Here is a 15851-nt window from a genome sequence, read left to right on the forward strand (position 1 = left end):
ATCTTGCTGCTTTGGGTTAGATGGAGCAAATGCCACAATTAACAGCGCAAGCATTAAGAGGTTGATTGGCCTTTGCTTTTCATCATTGCAACACACTGAAGGTAGGTAACCTCTGCTCTGCTTTACTGTGGCTAGCCTCCTAAGAATAAGGATTTACCTCAGCCTCTATCTCTGCTTGACGTTTCTCCAGGAGTTTGGCCACAACCATTGCCCTGTGGCGTCCAGAGCGTTTATAGCTGACAGCCCATTCACACAGCAAGGCCACCACTGCATCGTCATCTGGGGAGATCTGGTGAGATGGAAGAACTTCTATGAGAATGTGAGTCAGAAAGAAAAGGTGGGCAGGCTGAAGGCCCTAGGCTGGATGGCACAGGGAGCCCAGCTTTTGGTAGAGCACAGCTCGAAGTTTGCTACATCCCTGCCATCCTAGCAGGGGCAAAGATGTCAAGATAGAGCCTTCCTGCTTTGACTCTGTTTGACTCCATTTTGCAGCACAGGGTAAGCCACATCCTTTGGCAATACTGCAGGCTGGCTTTGCTTCAGAAAATCAGCTCTTTCAGCAGCATATCTACAAAGTGTGAATCTTAGGCACACAGTGAAACACAGTTTTTCAAGAGCATTATATCGAATATGCAAACTACCAGCCTTGCAGCTCACTTCCAGGAACCAATGCAGTGAATAACATGAATAGATCACTCTCTTCAATGAGCCGTGTGGACTGTCTCAGACTCATGCACATTTGTTAGCATGCACTCAGATGAGCACATAACCCCACACTGTCACTTTAGTACCTCCCCAACTTAAGGCTGCACAGAATTGTGTTCAACAGGGACTGCATCTCTTGGCCACAGGCCATCACCTAGTCATCTCTCAACAGATGCAGGACAGTAACTATGAAATATAATAAAAAGAACACCGCCAATTCCAAGACAGGGCCCAGCACCAAAGTCCCAAGGTACCTCATGACTGTCCTTGGTTGGACCCAACCCAAATATTCTGTTATACAAGGAATCCAAAGAGTTGCTGAAGTCAGATCTTTCAAAGCTGTGACTGTCCAGAACTTCTAACGTGTGCAAGACACGGCCAATAGTGAAACCTGGAAGGAAAAAGAGAAAAAAAAAAATCATGTTTCCCAACTGCTACAAAAGTCTCTTCATTAAAACAGTCTGAGAGCTCGCTGCTCAGGAGATTGCCTAAAAAAAGCTGTCAGGAAAGGATCTATCTAGCTTAGTATCATGTCTCTCAGAGGCCAACAGCAGATGTTAGGGGAAAGCATCAGAACGTGGCATGCATAACAAGCTACAATCCTCTGGTACAAATTCCCAGCTTCCAGTAACAGACACTCCTGCTATGCTCAGGGAAACTGACCCACACAAGATTCTGCACTGAAAACGATCTATTTGCTTCTTTTCACGGCTGACATTGAATACCAATGCCAGCACATGGGAAAAATAAAGAAAATAATCAGACAGGAAGCTTATAAGGATAACCCATAGAACAGGGGAGAAAAACTGTAACCTACAGCAAGTTACCTGCTGTGGTTTCCTGGCACTTGTCAAAGGACCAACGAACCTCCACAGCTTGGCCACGTTCTTTTATCTGCTGCTCAATTTCACGGAGCTTTGCACGAACCTAGAAGCACCAGACTTGTGTAAACATTCAAGAGGACATCTTAGAAGTCCTGTGTAGAAAGTTCTCATAAAACAAAGAAGGCAAGAGTAGCTCTACTTGAGGTTAGATTTTGCCCAGCTTCCAAGGACAGCATTTTGCTTACAGTAGAATGGCAGCAGTTAATTCCCTGGGAGTGCGACAGCACCTCTGGTTGTGCTCATACACAAAAGGAAAAGAAAACCTCAAAAGAGCTACAATACAGCTATTATCCTGGACCACCAGGTCTCCCTTTTCTGAAAGCTGCTCACCTGCTGTGTAAAGGCTGAATTCCCTCCTGGCATGGGCAGGTTGGATGGGGCAATGGGCAGGTGGTCCAATGGAGAGCCAGTCTTTATCCTGCTGTCAGTCAATGAGTAATGCCACACAAGGGCACTTGGGCAACACAAAATTATACTCTGCAGCAAATAGACAATTTAGTATCACTGAGCAAATCAAGGGTAAAACACTCAAAGTTAAATTACTCTCTGCAGAATCACATCCTTATCCTATTTCCCAGGTATACATCATGTTGCATTTATTATTTTTCAGTTTTTGTCGGGTTTTTTTCTGGTGGTGGTGATTTGCAGCTTTGAATGAAAAACTCCTCAAGCTAAAGACTGAGAATAGAAAGGAAAAGACTAATATTTTTGCTGTATTTAATGTCTTGGACTAGGCATGCTTAAGAAGCCAGAGTGGAGTTCCAGGTTATTCAAAAGCATCAACTCTTCACTGCAGATCCCTCTGCTGCTCCTGAACAGATTATTATCTTACAATTCACGCTGTCAACACACAGGCCAACTCTCCTGGCCCAAGAGCAGCATTTACACTGCTGACTTACAATCCTCATCAAGCACCAAGTGTGAGAAGAAAATTGAGTCAACAGACCTAAATTCATTACACTGTATTATTGAATAATTATGATTTTGACTATAATAACAATACCCTTGTACATGTTTTCATTCCTGTATGATCTTGTACAGACACCCACACAGATGAAACTTCATTTAATGATTTTTAGGATACAGCCCTAAAACTTCTGGCTCATGAGGAGCCAGGCATTCAGATGAACAATGAGGGCTGCTACAAACACTTAAAGCAAAGAATCCATCAACTTTCTGAGACATCTGAGCAAAAGGTAATATCATACACTGTTAGAAATGCATGTTTCCAGCTTGACTCTACTCAGCTCCAGCTTCTAGCTATTAGATTTTGTTCTGCCTTAGCCTCATTTACTATTTGCAGATCAGAAAATCCGTAGATCTTTCCTCAGATAAGCTCGTGATACCTAGTAAATATAAGCCAACCATAATAAAGTAATTGGAAATTGAACTTTTTAAGCAGGTTCTGTACAGACTTTAAATCAGCCAAATCTTTGGGGTGTATACATACTCATGTTTTCCCTACAGTGAGCTTCCAAACACAGGACTTTTATATTCAAAAAGCAACGTTTTACCATACAGAAACTAGAACAGCAACGTTCTAAATTGAAAGTGACTAAGAAAGGCTTAGCAGAAATACAAAGGGGTTATTTATAACCCACGCCTTGCTCTCTAGACTCTTACAGAAGGAATCTTACTTCTAGTCAGCTAGGAATTCTCTTTCTATCCTCTTTGTGAGCTGGCTGGCTGCTTCTTGATCCTGTCAGGGCTCCCTGAGCTCAGTTTTTCTGTTGAGCTGCAGGTTCCCAAGCTCTGTGCTCTCTTCCTTTCCACCTCCTGCTCCATCCTGCACTCTCTGGAAGCTTCTCTGCTTTAACATGCTCCTGTGCTCCCTTGGAAGGGGACAATCTCCAGTGCTTGCATAGGGATCCACCTGACCATGCAACTCCCCTCGAAGGAGAAAAACACAAACATGAACAACTACACTGAACAGAACTCACCTATCTCCCTGTGACACTAGGTACACCAATTACACAATAGTATTTGCCCTTCAAACATAACTATCGTTGAGACTTCAGCAACCTTGCCCTTTTACCATGAGGCAAGGCTTAATTCCAAGTATAAAGACCAGGAGTTCAGAGCCATGCCTTTTTGTAGTCAGCTGTCACACTTCTGAGAGCGTGGTCTGGCTCAACAGTTAAAGTTTTTCCCTATAACAAGGTGAGAGAGTTGGCCTTTAGTGTTGTTTTTGTTTGTTTGTTTGTTTTGGTTGACATTTTTGGTTTTGGTGGTTTAAAATAAAAATTGCCAAGTGCTGCTCTTCATTTCTGGCACAACTTCATTTCCTAGCTGACAATTTGTTAATGGCACACACAACAGTAGGAAAAACATCCTTTTCTCACTTACTCTCTTTTCTGCAAAGCATTCCCAGCCATTTGAGGCACACGTAAACAGGGCAAAAGGCTCTGTTCTTCTTACACAAGTCAGTCAAGGGCATCGTCGCTGCACTAAAGTCTGGTACTAACACTCTGTAACACATCAGCAAATACCTGCCCTTTGACAATTCACACTTTGAAGCTTCCACACTCAGGAATTTACTGTCTCTGGCTGTAATGATTTCCTCCTGTGATGGCATACAATATGAACTGTTCCTGCTGACCTTGCTGTCATCAACTGCTACTCAGACCTACCTGGAGGATGCAGCTGAGCCCATACACCACTGGTCGGTGCTGGGGACACAGCAGTAAGTCACTAAAAGGGCTGGGAGGAGGATTCCCTGTAGCAGGCTGAGGGGTGGGAGTTGAAGGAAGAGCATTCCCTGTCTGCGTAGACAGGATGTGGGGTGGGTGCCCACCAGCACCATCCAGCTGCATAGCAAGCCTGCGGGTGCAGAAGTAGGCTAGACGTCTGGACAGGTAGGCAGACTGCACAAACTCTCCAGAGTACTGTAGGAAAGAGCAAGGTAAGAAAGTCCTCATTACAAGCAACACAGGAGAAATCCTTGACCCTCCCAGAATCACAGAATGGCCAGAGTTGGAAGGGACCTCAAGGATCACGAGTCTCCATCCTCCTGCCACATGCAGGGCCACCAACCTCCACATTTCATACCAGCCCTGGCTGCCCTGGGCCTCATCCAACCTGGCCTTGAACACCTCCAGGGATGGACGGGGCATCCACAGCATCTCTGGGCAGCTGTTCCAGCACCTCACCACTCTCACAGGAAAGAACTTCCCCGACATCCAACCTAAATCTTCCCTCCCTCAACTTCAAACCATTTCCCATCATCCTGCTACAGAATCACAGAATGGCCAGGGTAGGAAGGGACCTCAAGGATCATGAATCTAACCCTCCCAAAATTGACCCTCTCAAAATTGTGTATGGCACAGTACTGCTATGTAGTGGTGCCAGGAGTCCAACTACCACAGGTATGACATGGGCAGGGATTACCAGGCTTAATGAAGGGAAGCAGAGTACAGGAGGAAAAAAAAAAACAACAGAAAAAAAAGCAGGATTAAAAAGAAGTCCTTGCATTAGCTAGGAAGGACACTCCCTAGTATTTACAGTAAAAACCAGCTTATCAACCCTTAGTCAGGAGGATACTGACAACAGACAGATCAGTGCTCTCCTGAAGCACTGCATGTTTCTCACCCGCAGCAGCAGGGGTAGGAGCATTTTCAGAAATTCATCCTCTCCTGATCGTATCTTCTCAAAGCACTCAAGCACCCACGTCAGGAATTCATGCCGGTCCAGCATGCCATCCTGCACAAGGACAGAGGCAGAGCAAATGGACAAAAGATGAGGCTACAATGAGGCTACACTCACCAAGGTATCATGGAGTGGCAGCAGCTGCTTGCCTACTGATACCAGAAATAACTCTAGAGATTTGCACAATTCGGTATTGCTCTTGTTCTACTCCTGAGCTCTAAACCACATGAACCCATAAAGGTCTATTCATAGAAAGAGACCTTTCTGAAGAAATAAACCACTCTGCATATGCTCCCCTCGTCCTTTCTGCTCACACACACAGCCCCCTCCACAGCCCCTCACCTGGAACATGAACATTGCTAGTTTCTCGTTGTAGTCCCACTGCTTCAAAGCTTGTTCCACCTCCTGGGGCATTGGTCCAGCTGGTGACCCACAGCTTTGCCCTGGGAGCTGTCTGTAAAACTCTGCGATTTTCTGCAGCTGCTCCGACAGGTATTTGGTGATGATCTGTGTCCATTCTGGAGAAAGGAAACGGGTCAGCAATGAGGGCAGTGGTAAACAGAAGGAGAAGAACCAAGGAACAGGCTGGAGTGTCAGATGGGTGGGAGTCCAGAGGGGTTCCTCTCATATGAAAACAGTGAAAGACAAAGAAAGAAAAGCGTCACATACTATCCTTGCTTCTGGTCAGGGGGCAACAGTGAGAAAGGGCCAACCACAGAATAAGGAATGCGAGAAAAAAGATCTGAGTTTGGGAGGTGGGGTAGGAATTCACTTTGTACAAGAAAAGATGTGAAGACCCATTTCTCAACATCTGTTACTGAGAATCAGCAAGCAGACAAAAGATGCTTTCCAGTACAGAGCAGCATTAGGCCAGACTGTCTGAGCATCCTCAGTCACCTGCCAGACAGCAGAAACACTTCAGCTCTGACTCATTTTCAATCCATTTCAGATGCAAGTACAAACCTATGATCATCTTTTTCTTTTTTTTTTATATTAAGTATTTTTACCAAAACTTAAATACATAAGAGAGAAACTTGATGCACAAAATGGCAGCGTGATTAAAATCTTCCACAACAATGCAGATGATAAAAACAAACAAGACAAAACATACAACAACTTGAAACAAAGAAGACTTAAAGGGTCAGCAGCTGGACAAACCAACAGGACAATGAATGGAATCAATATATCCAGCAAAGCAATCAGCATTCAAGCAGCCCACGTAATTTCTATACCAAAGATAAGCAAGAAAGAAAATGATAATCCAGTTGCCAATACTGCTTTTCAGGGGAGTTTGGGCAGGTCCAGTAGCAACAGCCGTAAGAACCAGAAAACAGGGGAGCCCTCCTACAGTGCATCAATCTGGAGCAGCCAGAATGCAAAGGATATTAGGTGTGGGGCCCAACAATGCTTAATGGTACTGGAAACGCAAACAGGGAATAATATACATCATCTGTTGGGAAATGTACTCACCTACCTGAGAAGATAATGAACTGTAGTTAAGTGATAACATTTGCAGTCTTTGTAGGGTAAGAAAAGAGGTTATGCAGCAAAGGAGCACAGCAGAACTTAACAGGGAGTTTAGAGAAGGAAGGAGAAGAAAGATAAAGTAGGCTTTAAGGAAGCATTTCTTGCTGCCAAAACTTATTTTTCAACAGAGTACTTTCTCAGGTGAGCTCTGTTTTAGACAGTTTTGCACATTAAAACACCAGGATTTATCAGCAGGAAATTAATTTATGCCAATTTCCAGGCTACCTCCTACCATTCAAGAGCAGGCTGTGCAGGAAACACCTGGAATGGACAAACCCAGAGCTCCACACAAGGTGCTCACCGATGAAGGGATCGATGACGTGCCGCTTCTTCACCTTGGTTTCTGTGATGGCAGCATAATAGGCACAAGTCATTTTGATGAGCCAGGCTGCTCTCATTACTGGAACAGTGTATTTTGCCAAATAGCCAAAGACCTCTTCCTTCTTGCTAAAGATGGGTACCTGTAACAGAACGGAGGGGGGGAAATCACAACCACGGATGTGGACAGGAACCACTCCAGTTCAACCCTGCACACTGCAGGGATTGCCATCTGTGCAGGGGAAAAACACAGTGTGCTGCTCTGCATCTTGAGGGAATTCACCTTTGGTCAGAAAGCAACACTAGAGCAGCATTTCAGTATAAGCAAAGACAAAGCAAAACGAAAGAAGACAGAAAACATCATTACATCACTGTAAATCCTTGCTGTGAATCCTGCAAACAGCTTTAAGGATCTCCTCCACAGATGATGTAAACAACTACAAAAGGTACAGGGTAGGGACTGAGTCAGAAGCACAAGCATTTGCTGTATGAGGACAGATTGAAGAGAGGACTCTTCGTTTTGTAAGCAAAATGGAATGGTTACGAAAGGCTTGTAATATCACAAGTGGCCAACAGAAGACTGTGAGAAACAGGGAATCGAATGGCACAGCAGGAAGGAATGCAATAACCCAAGATTGAAAATTCAAGATTTTGGAGGACGTCAATGAAGTCATCAAACTGTGGATTTATAGAGCAGGGATTGATAACACACCACAGAAAGAAGTCCAGCAGTGGAGCTCACTTTCGTGGGACGCTATGGAGAGCAGAAACATGCTGTGTTCAGAGTCCTGAGACACAATCCAAGAGTACAGACACACTGGGTCGGTATTTCAAGTTCCCTAAACTACCAACTGTTGAATTGCTAACTCCCTGTTTCTTACATTCTTCCCAATTATTCTCCACTGCCTCAAAGACACAGACTGCTTGGCTACCAGCTGCAGCTGTTTTTGTGCCTACATCCATAAAAACCAAAGGAGTGCAATGCAGGAAACTGGGAGAGACCTCCAAAGTCTTACATTTTCACAGTGACCTCAGGACATCGACAGCCAACATACAAAGAAAGATTTCAGTTTATTAAGAAACAGACTGTGGGGAAATCCAGCAATTTTATTTTCCCAAGACGACTCAGAATCCAGGCAGGCTCCAGCTGCTACACTGTGTGCTCTGCCACTATTTTGCAACTGCAAATTATGTTTTTCCACAATACAAAGTAGATTCCTAGGCTCTTGTTTATAGGCTCACCCTGAAAAACAGTCAGCTCTCCTCGTTGTCAGGCCCTAGGAAATGGCAGAGCAGGACCTTTCCTCTCCATTTTACACAATTCAGGGCAGCCAAGGCAATGCCTAGCCCTAGGTCCCACAGACCAGGAACACTTTGTGGTCTGCTCTCAGCCAGGCTAACACACATACTCCTCCCAGCTTAAAAACAGAAACAAACATCACTGCAACAGAAATCTGGGAAGTCACTCAGCTGACTATTTGCAGTAATTCTCACTATGATTTTTGAGAACTTGGAAACCCTCTCCTCATCAAAACAACAGACCAAAGGCAACAGCAGCTGCTCTTCTGAAACAGATGACAGCTTTAAGGTGAATCGGTCACACCACACAAGCCAAGAGACAAAGCTGAACCAAACCTCTAAATAACAAAGGACCAGTTCTTTGAGTGAGGAGACCACAAGCAGTGCTACACACACCCTGGGGATGCTCTTTAAACAGAACACTTTGAGAGATTTAGAAAAACTCTTCCAAATAACAATCAAATACTTCAACAGCAAGCATAGAGCCAGTGCTCTGCCCTCACAAGCAGCCCCTCTTGTAATGTACCTTCTTGGCGAGGTGAGTGAGGGGTTTTGTTCCAGCCAGATCTGTGAACCAGTTGTTTATGGCACTCTGTGAACGTGCTGTCACCAGCCAGAAGTTGTCCTTCTGATTCACCTGGGGTTTTCTTCTTCCTGTGTCAGGCAGTGTATTGCACCGTAGCTTTTCTGCAATAATACTGCTGAAATTTGAACTGATCTGGAGCAAGAAAGGAAAAAAAAAAAAGGATAAAATGTATTTTGTAGCTCAATGATCTTCTCAACATGCTTAAGATTCCATCCATGCTTCCAACCAGAAGCCTCATTGGTTACAAACTTCTAAAACACAAAAAAGCGGTTAATAATTTCCTTTGTTATAACGAGAAGAATGCTTCATGGAATCATCAAGGCTGGAAAAGATCTCTCAGACCCCCAAGCCCAACCCACCCCATCATGCCCAACCCCACATCCCTCAGTGCCACATGCCCACCGTAATGGAGCATTTCCAGGGACGGTGACCCCACCTGGGCAGCTGTGCTGTGATCACTGCTCTCTTTTGCAGAAGGAACTTTCCCTAATATCTGTCCTTGCCAGCTGATGGAGAAACAGCACCCAGGTCAGAGAAAGGCGGGTAAGAGCTACAAAGCCTTTTTTCCCCACTTGTTAGCAGACAGTTACTGTAAGAAATGCTGGATGCCAAGGCTGTCAGGACCGAGACAGGCGTGTGACACTTCCCACCGTCACAGCTGCAGCCCCAAAGCAAGAGGCCAAGGCAGCAGCTCAGCAGGATCAGCTCCCCAGCACCCCCTGTAAGGCAGGCGGGGCAGTTAACGCCTGGATTTCGGGAGCACGGAGCAGAAGGCCGTTATGTAACCCCACATTTCCATCCCCCGATGTCTCAGGAACCCTCACGTCTCCTCTCCCACGGCAACGACGCCACCAAACCCAGGCTGAAGAAGTTTCCTGCCGCCGCTCCCGCAGCGCCGCGTTGCGGGGCAGCTCACAGACACGCCGACACACACGGGCCGCTCCGAGCCCCGTTCCAGCGCAGCCCCGGGGGCTCGCTCTCACCTTGGCCGGGTTGAAATTGACGTTCTTGGCGCTGCCGTGCTCGTCCCCGGAGACGGCGGGCTGGTTGTTGAAGCCCTGCTTCACGTTCAGGGCCGTCAGCTCATCCTGCGGGGGAAGGAACCAAGGGCGGTCAGCGCTGACACGGCCCGGCCCCGACCCCCGGCCCGGCCCCGAGGGGCTGCCCCGCCCCGCGGCCTCCCCCCCCCCGCACCTCCTTCTGCTTGGGGTCCTGCGGGTACACGTCGGGCGGGCCGAGGCGCGGGCGTTTGAGCGGGCGGTGCTCGTAGCTGAGGACGCCGAAGGCCGCCATACCGGGCGGGCAGGGCCGGCCGGGCCGCGACAAGGAACGCCGGGCCGCCCGACGATGCGCCTGCGCCGCCCGACGGTAGGCGGAAAGAGGCGAGCGCCGCCGGAGAGTCCCGAAGCCGAGCCGAGGAAAGGCGAAGAATGCCGAAAGGAAGAACGCGAGCCCGCGCCGAACGGAGGGCGGAAAGGGCCGAAGATGGCCGAGATGCGCCCGGCGCCCCCTGGCGGAAATGCGGGGATCACGTGACCCCGTTCCGACCCCATTCCTCTCTCCGAGGCGGGCGGTGTCCCCGTGCTCCGAATGCCCCCAAAAGCACCGCGGCTCTCCCGGAAGTGTCCCCTCCCTTCAGTGCCCTCAGCTGTCCCCCAGCCGTCGAATCACGGTGTCACCAAGGATGGAGAAGACCTACAAGATCATCCAGCCCACCTACCGCCAATAGTTCTCACTAAACCACGTCCCTCAGCACAACGGCTAAACGTGCTTAGCCCCATCGCTGCTCGTACGGCCACGGAGCAGCCCAAGCAGCCCCTCCGTGGCTGTGTCCCCACGTCTGCCCCCCGGGACAGCCCCCAGGGTCGGGTTTTGGGCAGGGGACCTGCTCCTGTGAGGTAGCCCCATTGGGGTGAGGGGTAGGAAGAACCGCAGGGCCTTCGTGGGGCAAAAAGTGGGGCTCGGGGCCCTGGAGCCCAGCAGGAAGGGCGGTGCTCCGTCGGGGCGGGTGTTGCTGTGGCTCAGGAAGTGGTGGTGGTGCGGAAGCTGTGAGCCACACAAGGTGGGCCGCACACCAGGCATCGCGCCATGGCGGTGTCGGGGGCTTCGCTCGTGCCCATCCTTTTGGGGCTGGGCATTTCCCTGGCCAGTGCCCACAGCCCCAAAGGTAAGGGGGGATGGCTGCAGTGCCCTATAGGTGGTGGGGATGGGGGAAATCGCTGCGCGGGGATGGGGGAAATCGCTGCGCAGTGATGGTGGCTGAGGATGGGATGTGGGGCCATGTGGGCCTGCGTGACACCAGTGGTGCGTACCCGTGCTCCTGGCTCAGTGCAGCTGCACTGCTGCTGTCGCTGGCTCAGAAGGTGCCCGCCCTCCATGCGGGTATGGTTGGGCCCTGTGGGTACAGCCTCGGGGCTCTCAGCCCTGCAGCTGTGGGCCCGGCCATTGGGGCAGCCTCGTGGCTGAGCATCTGGCTGTGATGAAAGCCCTTTGGATGCCGGGGGGTTGCAGGAGGGCCGGACGAAGGTTGGATCAGCCCTGTGCGTCAGCCAGGCTGAGCTGCGGTCAGCAGATCTGCGTGGCCTCCATTAGCATGGCTGCGATGTCAGCAGTGCGCATGTATGCAGGGGACGGGGATGGATGGCTCCTCTGTGCCCGCTGTTATCTGCTGGAAGCTCACTTCTTATCTATTGATCACGTACCCAGTTTCCATACCAAAGCGGCGCTCATTTGTTCAGCTCCACCATTTGCTTTGCGTTAGAAAATGGTAAACACTCATTTCCTCTGGCAAAGCAGCTGAGCGCAGTATCCTGCCGTAACCACAGCGCTGAGCTGTGGGCTCCTCAGGGTGGGCTCTGGGAGTTGAGCTGGGCTGTCCAGGGGTCACCGAGGTGCTCCAGAACTGTGGGGATGTGGCACTGAGAGATGTGGCGATGGGCATGGTGAGGTGGGCTAGGGTTGAACTTACAGATCTGAGAGGTCTTTTCCAAACTGAACAATTCCAGAAGTGGAGTGCATCCTGTTCAATGAGGAGTACATGACCTGCAAATGGGGCAGCGGGCAGACGCTGACGGCCAACTACTCCCTCTACTATTGGTGGGTGCCTGGGGCTGGAGGTTCCACCTGCAGCCTCGTGGGGATGGGAAGCATTGGGATAACTCTGGGAGGAGTGTGCAGGGTCCAAGCAGCCCCGTGACTGCCGTGTGCAGGTATGGGAACAAGTCGCCCGTGGTGGAGTGCCAGCAGTACCTGTGGGAGCACAGTGTGCGCATCGGCTGCCGGTTCGAGCAGAGGGAGATCATCCAATTCCAGCCCTTCCACGTCCGCGTCAATGCCAGCCAGGATGGCCGCACCCTGGAGATCCCCAGCAATTGCATGGAGCTGCAGAACCTCGGTACGTGGTGGCGTGGGGACACCCATGGTCCTCAGGACAGCGGGGCCACCAAGCCGTGAGGACAGCGCCCAATCACTGGGCACTCCTTTGTTTTGCAGTGAAACCAGAGGCGCCTGTGAACCTGACCATCCGCAACATGAGCAGCAACCAGCTGCAGCTCACCTGGAGCTCTCCCTACCCCAAGGCGCACTGCCTGGAGCACGTCGTCAAGTACAAGAGCAACAAGGACACCAGCTGGATGGTGACAGCCCCCGCATTGCACCTGCCCCTGGCCACGCAGCACTGGCCCTCTTCTCACCGCCCACCCCTCTTCTCACCGCCCACCCCTCTTCTCTCTGCAGAAGCAGGAGGTGAAAGGAGACATCTTCTCCTTCCCCAGCGTGGACTATGAGAAATACTACACCTTCTACGTGCGCAGCAAGATCAACAACTATTGTGGCAGCACCCAGCTGTGGAGCGAGTGGAGTGTGCCTGTCTTCTGGGGCAGCAACGCCACCAGCAAGGGTAGGAGCAGTCCTGAGCCCCCAGGGTCCCCACTGTGTCTCCTCACTGTCCTCACAGTGTCCCCCCGGCTCGTTGCAGGTATGGCAGATGAGCATCTGCAGTTGTTCTGGATCCACACGGTGCTGATCCCCATTGCCTCCTGCCTGCTGCTGCTGGTCCTGGTGGTGCTGCTGGTGCGCATGGAAAGGTGGGTGCATGGCTGTGCGGTGCGGGGCGGTGCGAGGCAGCCCCTCTGACACCTCTCTGCTCCCATGCAGGGTGTGGGTCATCATCATGCCCCGAATCCCCAACCCCAGCAAGAACTTCGACGATCTCTTCATCACCCACAATGGTGACTTCCAGGTAAGGTGGCTGTCCTGGCTCACCACACCACTCAGCTGGTGGCAGCTCCTGACCCTTCTCACCCCGCTCTGTCCCTCGAGGAATGGGTCGGAGTCCCTAAAGATGTGGTGGAGAGTTTCAAGCCCAACTACAGTGAGAGCATCTGTCATGTGAGCGAGCTGCCCTACGAGCCCTTCCAAGACAGTAGCACCCACCTGCCAGGGGTGCCTGGCCCCCAGGAGCATGGCCCCTACAAGAACAGCTACGTGGGAGCATGACGCTGGTACTCCTCCCCCAAAACACGCTGCTCCCTGCTCCCACCCTGCCAAATGCCCAGGGAACCTCAGCTCTGCTCCTCACCATGGCCACGCTTACAGCCCGGTGGCAGTGGATGGGAAGGGCAGCAGGCAGTGGTGGAGCAGGCAAGAGCCACCAGCCAGAGATAAAAAGCACCAAGAGCCATGCCAAGTACTGAGAGCCACCCCGAGGGGACAAGCCACACTATCGCCTCAGCTGCAATTGTATACCGGGCATGCACAAGCCTGGGCATGCACAAACCTGGGCATGCACAAGCCTGGCCACTCGTTTGCTTGCACTGTGGGTTTCTGACTTGCAGCTTCCAGCTGCAGTAAAGCTTTGCTACGCTTTGGTCTTGGCTGGTCTTATTTTGGGTTGGATGTTAGGAAAACATTGTTCTCTGAAAGAGCAGTCAGGCAGTGGAACAGGATGGGGACAGGGGGACATAAAGATGTAGTCATGTTTGTGTCCCTGGAGGTGTTCCAGAGTTATCAAAAGGTGGTACTGAAGGACATGGTTGGTGGGCATGTTGGGAATGGGCTGAAGGATTCCTAGAGGTCTTTTCCAACCTGAATGATTCTGTGATTCTATGATTTTGGGAAGAATGGGAGAAACTCCAGAACGCCAGCCCCCAGAACCTCCCTCCCACTTCACAAACGCTGTGGGGCAGCACCAGGCCACACGTTCCCATCCCCACAGCGGCAGCATGTTCATCTACATCACCCACAGTGGTGAGTCCCCCACAGCCACAGGCTCAGCCCGTGCCACCCCACTGCTGCTCAGTGTCCCCTTGGCCACCGTTGTTTCCCTGCAGACAACCAGAGCTTCCTGGCCAACACCGACTGCCCCGTGCTGCTGCTGCTGTCTCACCTGCGCAGCAAAGTGGGGGTCCCCCCCAGCGGTGAGCACAGAGGGCACTGGGTGGGCCCTCTGGGGTGAGTTGCTGTGCCCACACACCATGGCTTTTGCAGAGGTCATCGACCTGTGTGACAAGCTGGGCAGCCCCAAGATGCTTTTCCATGTGAAGACCATGCAGGACAGGGCCAGTGACTTCCTCCCGGCACGCGGCACCTACTATGTCTGTAGGGTTGAGTTTGGTGCCCCTGGTATGTGCAGAGTCTCATGGTCCCCATGGGCACCGCAGTGGGGACAGGGGGCATGATGGTGCTTCCCTGCAGGCACTGCACAGGAACAGACAGCACAGTCCTTTGTGCCCCTCCTGAAGAACCCCAGCGTGGCATTGACCGGTGGGTGCAGGGATGGGAATGCATGGGGTGGTGTTCCCAGCCTGGGGCTGCTGCAGAAACCCCCAGTCCCGTTTCTGGTGCAGAGGCGTTGCGTCTGCATGGGCAGCACCCGCATCGGAAGCCGCTCCGCACCCCGAAGACACTGGAGGGCAAGAAGGGACCAAACACCGAGATGCTGCCCACTGCTGCCCACGCTCAGGGAGCGGTACGGGGCGGTCAGCGGGATCGCATGGCACTGGGGCCCACCCCTGGGAACAGGGACACCACCAGCCATGTATCCAATGTGACCAGTGGCCCTTCCCACTTCCAGCACCCTGGACTGAGGGAGCTGCCCCGTCCTCACACCTGCTGTCCCCATGCCACATCAGCCCCATGCCCCACCTTGGTTCTCCACCAGTGCTTGTCTCCGTGCCACCATCCCCATCCCACTCCATGTGTTTGGAGCACCATCCCCGGCCAACTTTGTGGCCACATCCTCATGTCCCACTGTCCCCATCTCCTGCCCGTGGCCCCCATCCTCTGACAGCCCCATTCCTACAGTCCCTATTCCCTGCGATCCTGTGCCCATATCCTCATGACCCGCTGCCCCCATTCCCATGGCAGGTCCTCATGCCCCTCTTCCCCATTCCCTTGCCATCCCATGCCCACATCCTTGTGCCGCACAGCCCCCATCCCCTTCCACACTCACACCCCGTTCTCTGCCACCTCCATGCCCGCATCCTCCTGTCCCATTGTCCCCATTCCCACGGCCACTTCCCCGTGCCTCCTCCCCTCTACTGCCCACACCCCAGCGTCCCACCGTCCCCATCCTCATGCCCCTCACTCCACACTGTCCCCAGCGCAGGGCAAGGCAGCAGGGAGAAGCGCATCCCGACCCGGGAGAAGCAGCACGGTTCCCCCCGCAAGAGCACAACGGCCTCGGGGGGGCGGCAGCAACCGCGGCCGCGCTGAGGCTCAATAAAACCGCGCTCCGCACTCAAGTCGTGGTCCGTGCCACGTGGCTTCGGGTCCTACCCACCCCCTCTCCGCGGCGCCCCCTAGCGGTGGGGCGTCCCAAGCCCAACCCCTGCCCTGGGGGCGTGGCCTCGGCGCAGGACGGATGGGTAACTTTCCACCCCTGCCCA

The 15851-nt window shown here is 51.8% G+C and overlaps 3 protein-coding genes across 8 annotated transcripts in view; 2 read left to right on the forward strand and 1 right to left on the reverse strand.

Moving 5' to 3' along the window:
• Positions 1-10343, reverse strand: part of MED12 (mediator complex subunit 12) — a 34729-nt gene extending 24386 nt beyond the window's left edge. For 3 of the 4 annotated variants that reach the window (XR_014884951.1, XM_085230527.1, XM_085230528.1), the window contains exons 1-11: positions 10159-10343; positions 9948-10052; positions 8905-9096; positions 7063-7222; positions 5577-5752; positions 5178-5288; positions 4220-4474; positions 1920-2066; positions 1533-1632; positions 960-1096; positions 158-289 (exon numbers count right to left, since the gene is read on the reverse strand). Coding sequence is in view for 3 of the 4 variants with exons in the window: in XM_085230527.1 (XP_085086653.1) it covers positions 158-289; positions 960-1096; positions 1533-1632; positions 1920-2066; positions 4220-4474; positions 5178-5288; positions 5577-5752; positions 7063-7222; positions 8905-9096; positions 9948-10052; positions 10159-10257 (1614 nt within the window). In the remaining variant the exon portion in view is untranslated. The remainder of the gene's footprint in view (positions 1-157; positions 290-959; positions 1097-1532; positions 1633-1919; positions 2067-4219; positions 4475-5177; positions 5289-5576; positions 5753-7062; positions 7223-8904; positions 9097-9947; positions 10053-10158) is intronic. The other variant, XM_085230525.1, reaches the window with a different exon arrangement.
• A 622-nt stretch (positions 10344-10965) lies between these two features.
• On the forward strand, positions 10966-13831 carry IL2RG (interleukin 2 receptor subunit gamma). 3 transcript variants are annotated; one of them, XM_010714985.4, is made up of 8 exons: positions 10966-11131; positions 11970-12060; positions 12174-12358; positions 12457-12599; positions 12700-13049; positions 13120-13204; positions 13285-13466; positions 13561-13831. In XM_010714985.4, exons 1-7 carry the CDS (start codon positions 11053-11055, stop codon positions 13459-13461), a joined length of 1110 nt encoding a protein of 369 aa, XP_010713287.2. In that variant the 5' UTR covers positions 10966-11052; the 3' UTR covers positions 13462-13466; positions 13561-13831. The 3 variants fall into 3 exon arrangements, with proteins under 3 accessions (XP_010713287.2, XP_010713288.1, XP_010713286.2); XM_010714986.4 differs by having other exon boundaries at positions 12700-12862; positions 12941-13049; positions 13285-13831; XM_010714984.4 differs by having other exon boundaries at positions 13285-13831.
• Positions 13832-13975: 144 nt separating this feature from the next.
• Positions 13976-15693, forward strand: C9HXorf65 (chromosome 9 CXorf65 homolog). The gene is made up of 5 exons (XM_085230529.1): positions 13976-14211; positions 14295-14381; positions 14452-14586; positions 14659-14727; positions 14811-15693. The coding sequence occupies exons 1-5, from the start codon at positions 14070-14072 to the stop codon at positions 15248-15250; spliced, it is 873 nt and encodes a 290-aa protein (XP_085086655.1). The 5' UTR covers positions 13976-14069; the 3' UTR covers positions 15251-15693.
• The last annotated feature ends 158 nt before the right edge of the window (positions 15694-15851 follow it).

The sequence above is a fragment of the Meleagris gallopavo genome, chromosome 9, assembly GCF_905368555.1.
Source record: "Meleagris gallopavo chromosome 9, MGAL_WU_HG_1.1, whole genome shotgun sequence".
Classification (NCBI taxonomy): domain Eukaryota; kingdom Metazoa; phylum Chordata; class Aves; order Galliformes; family Phasianidae; genus Meleagris; species Meleagris gallopavo.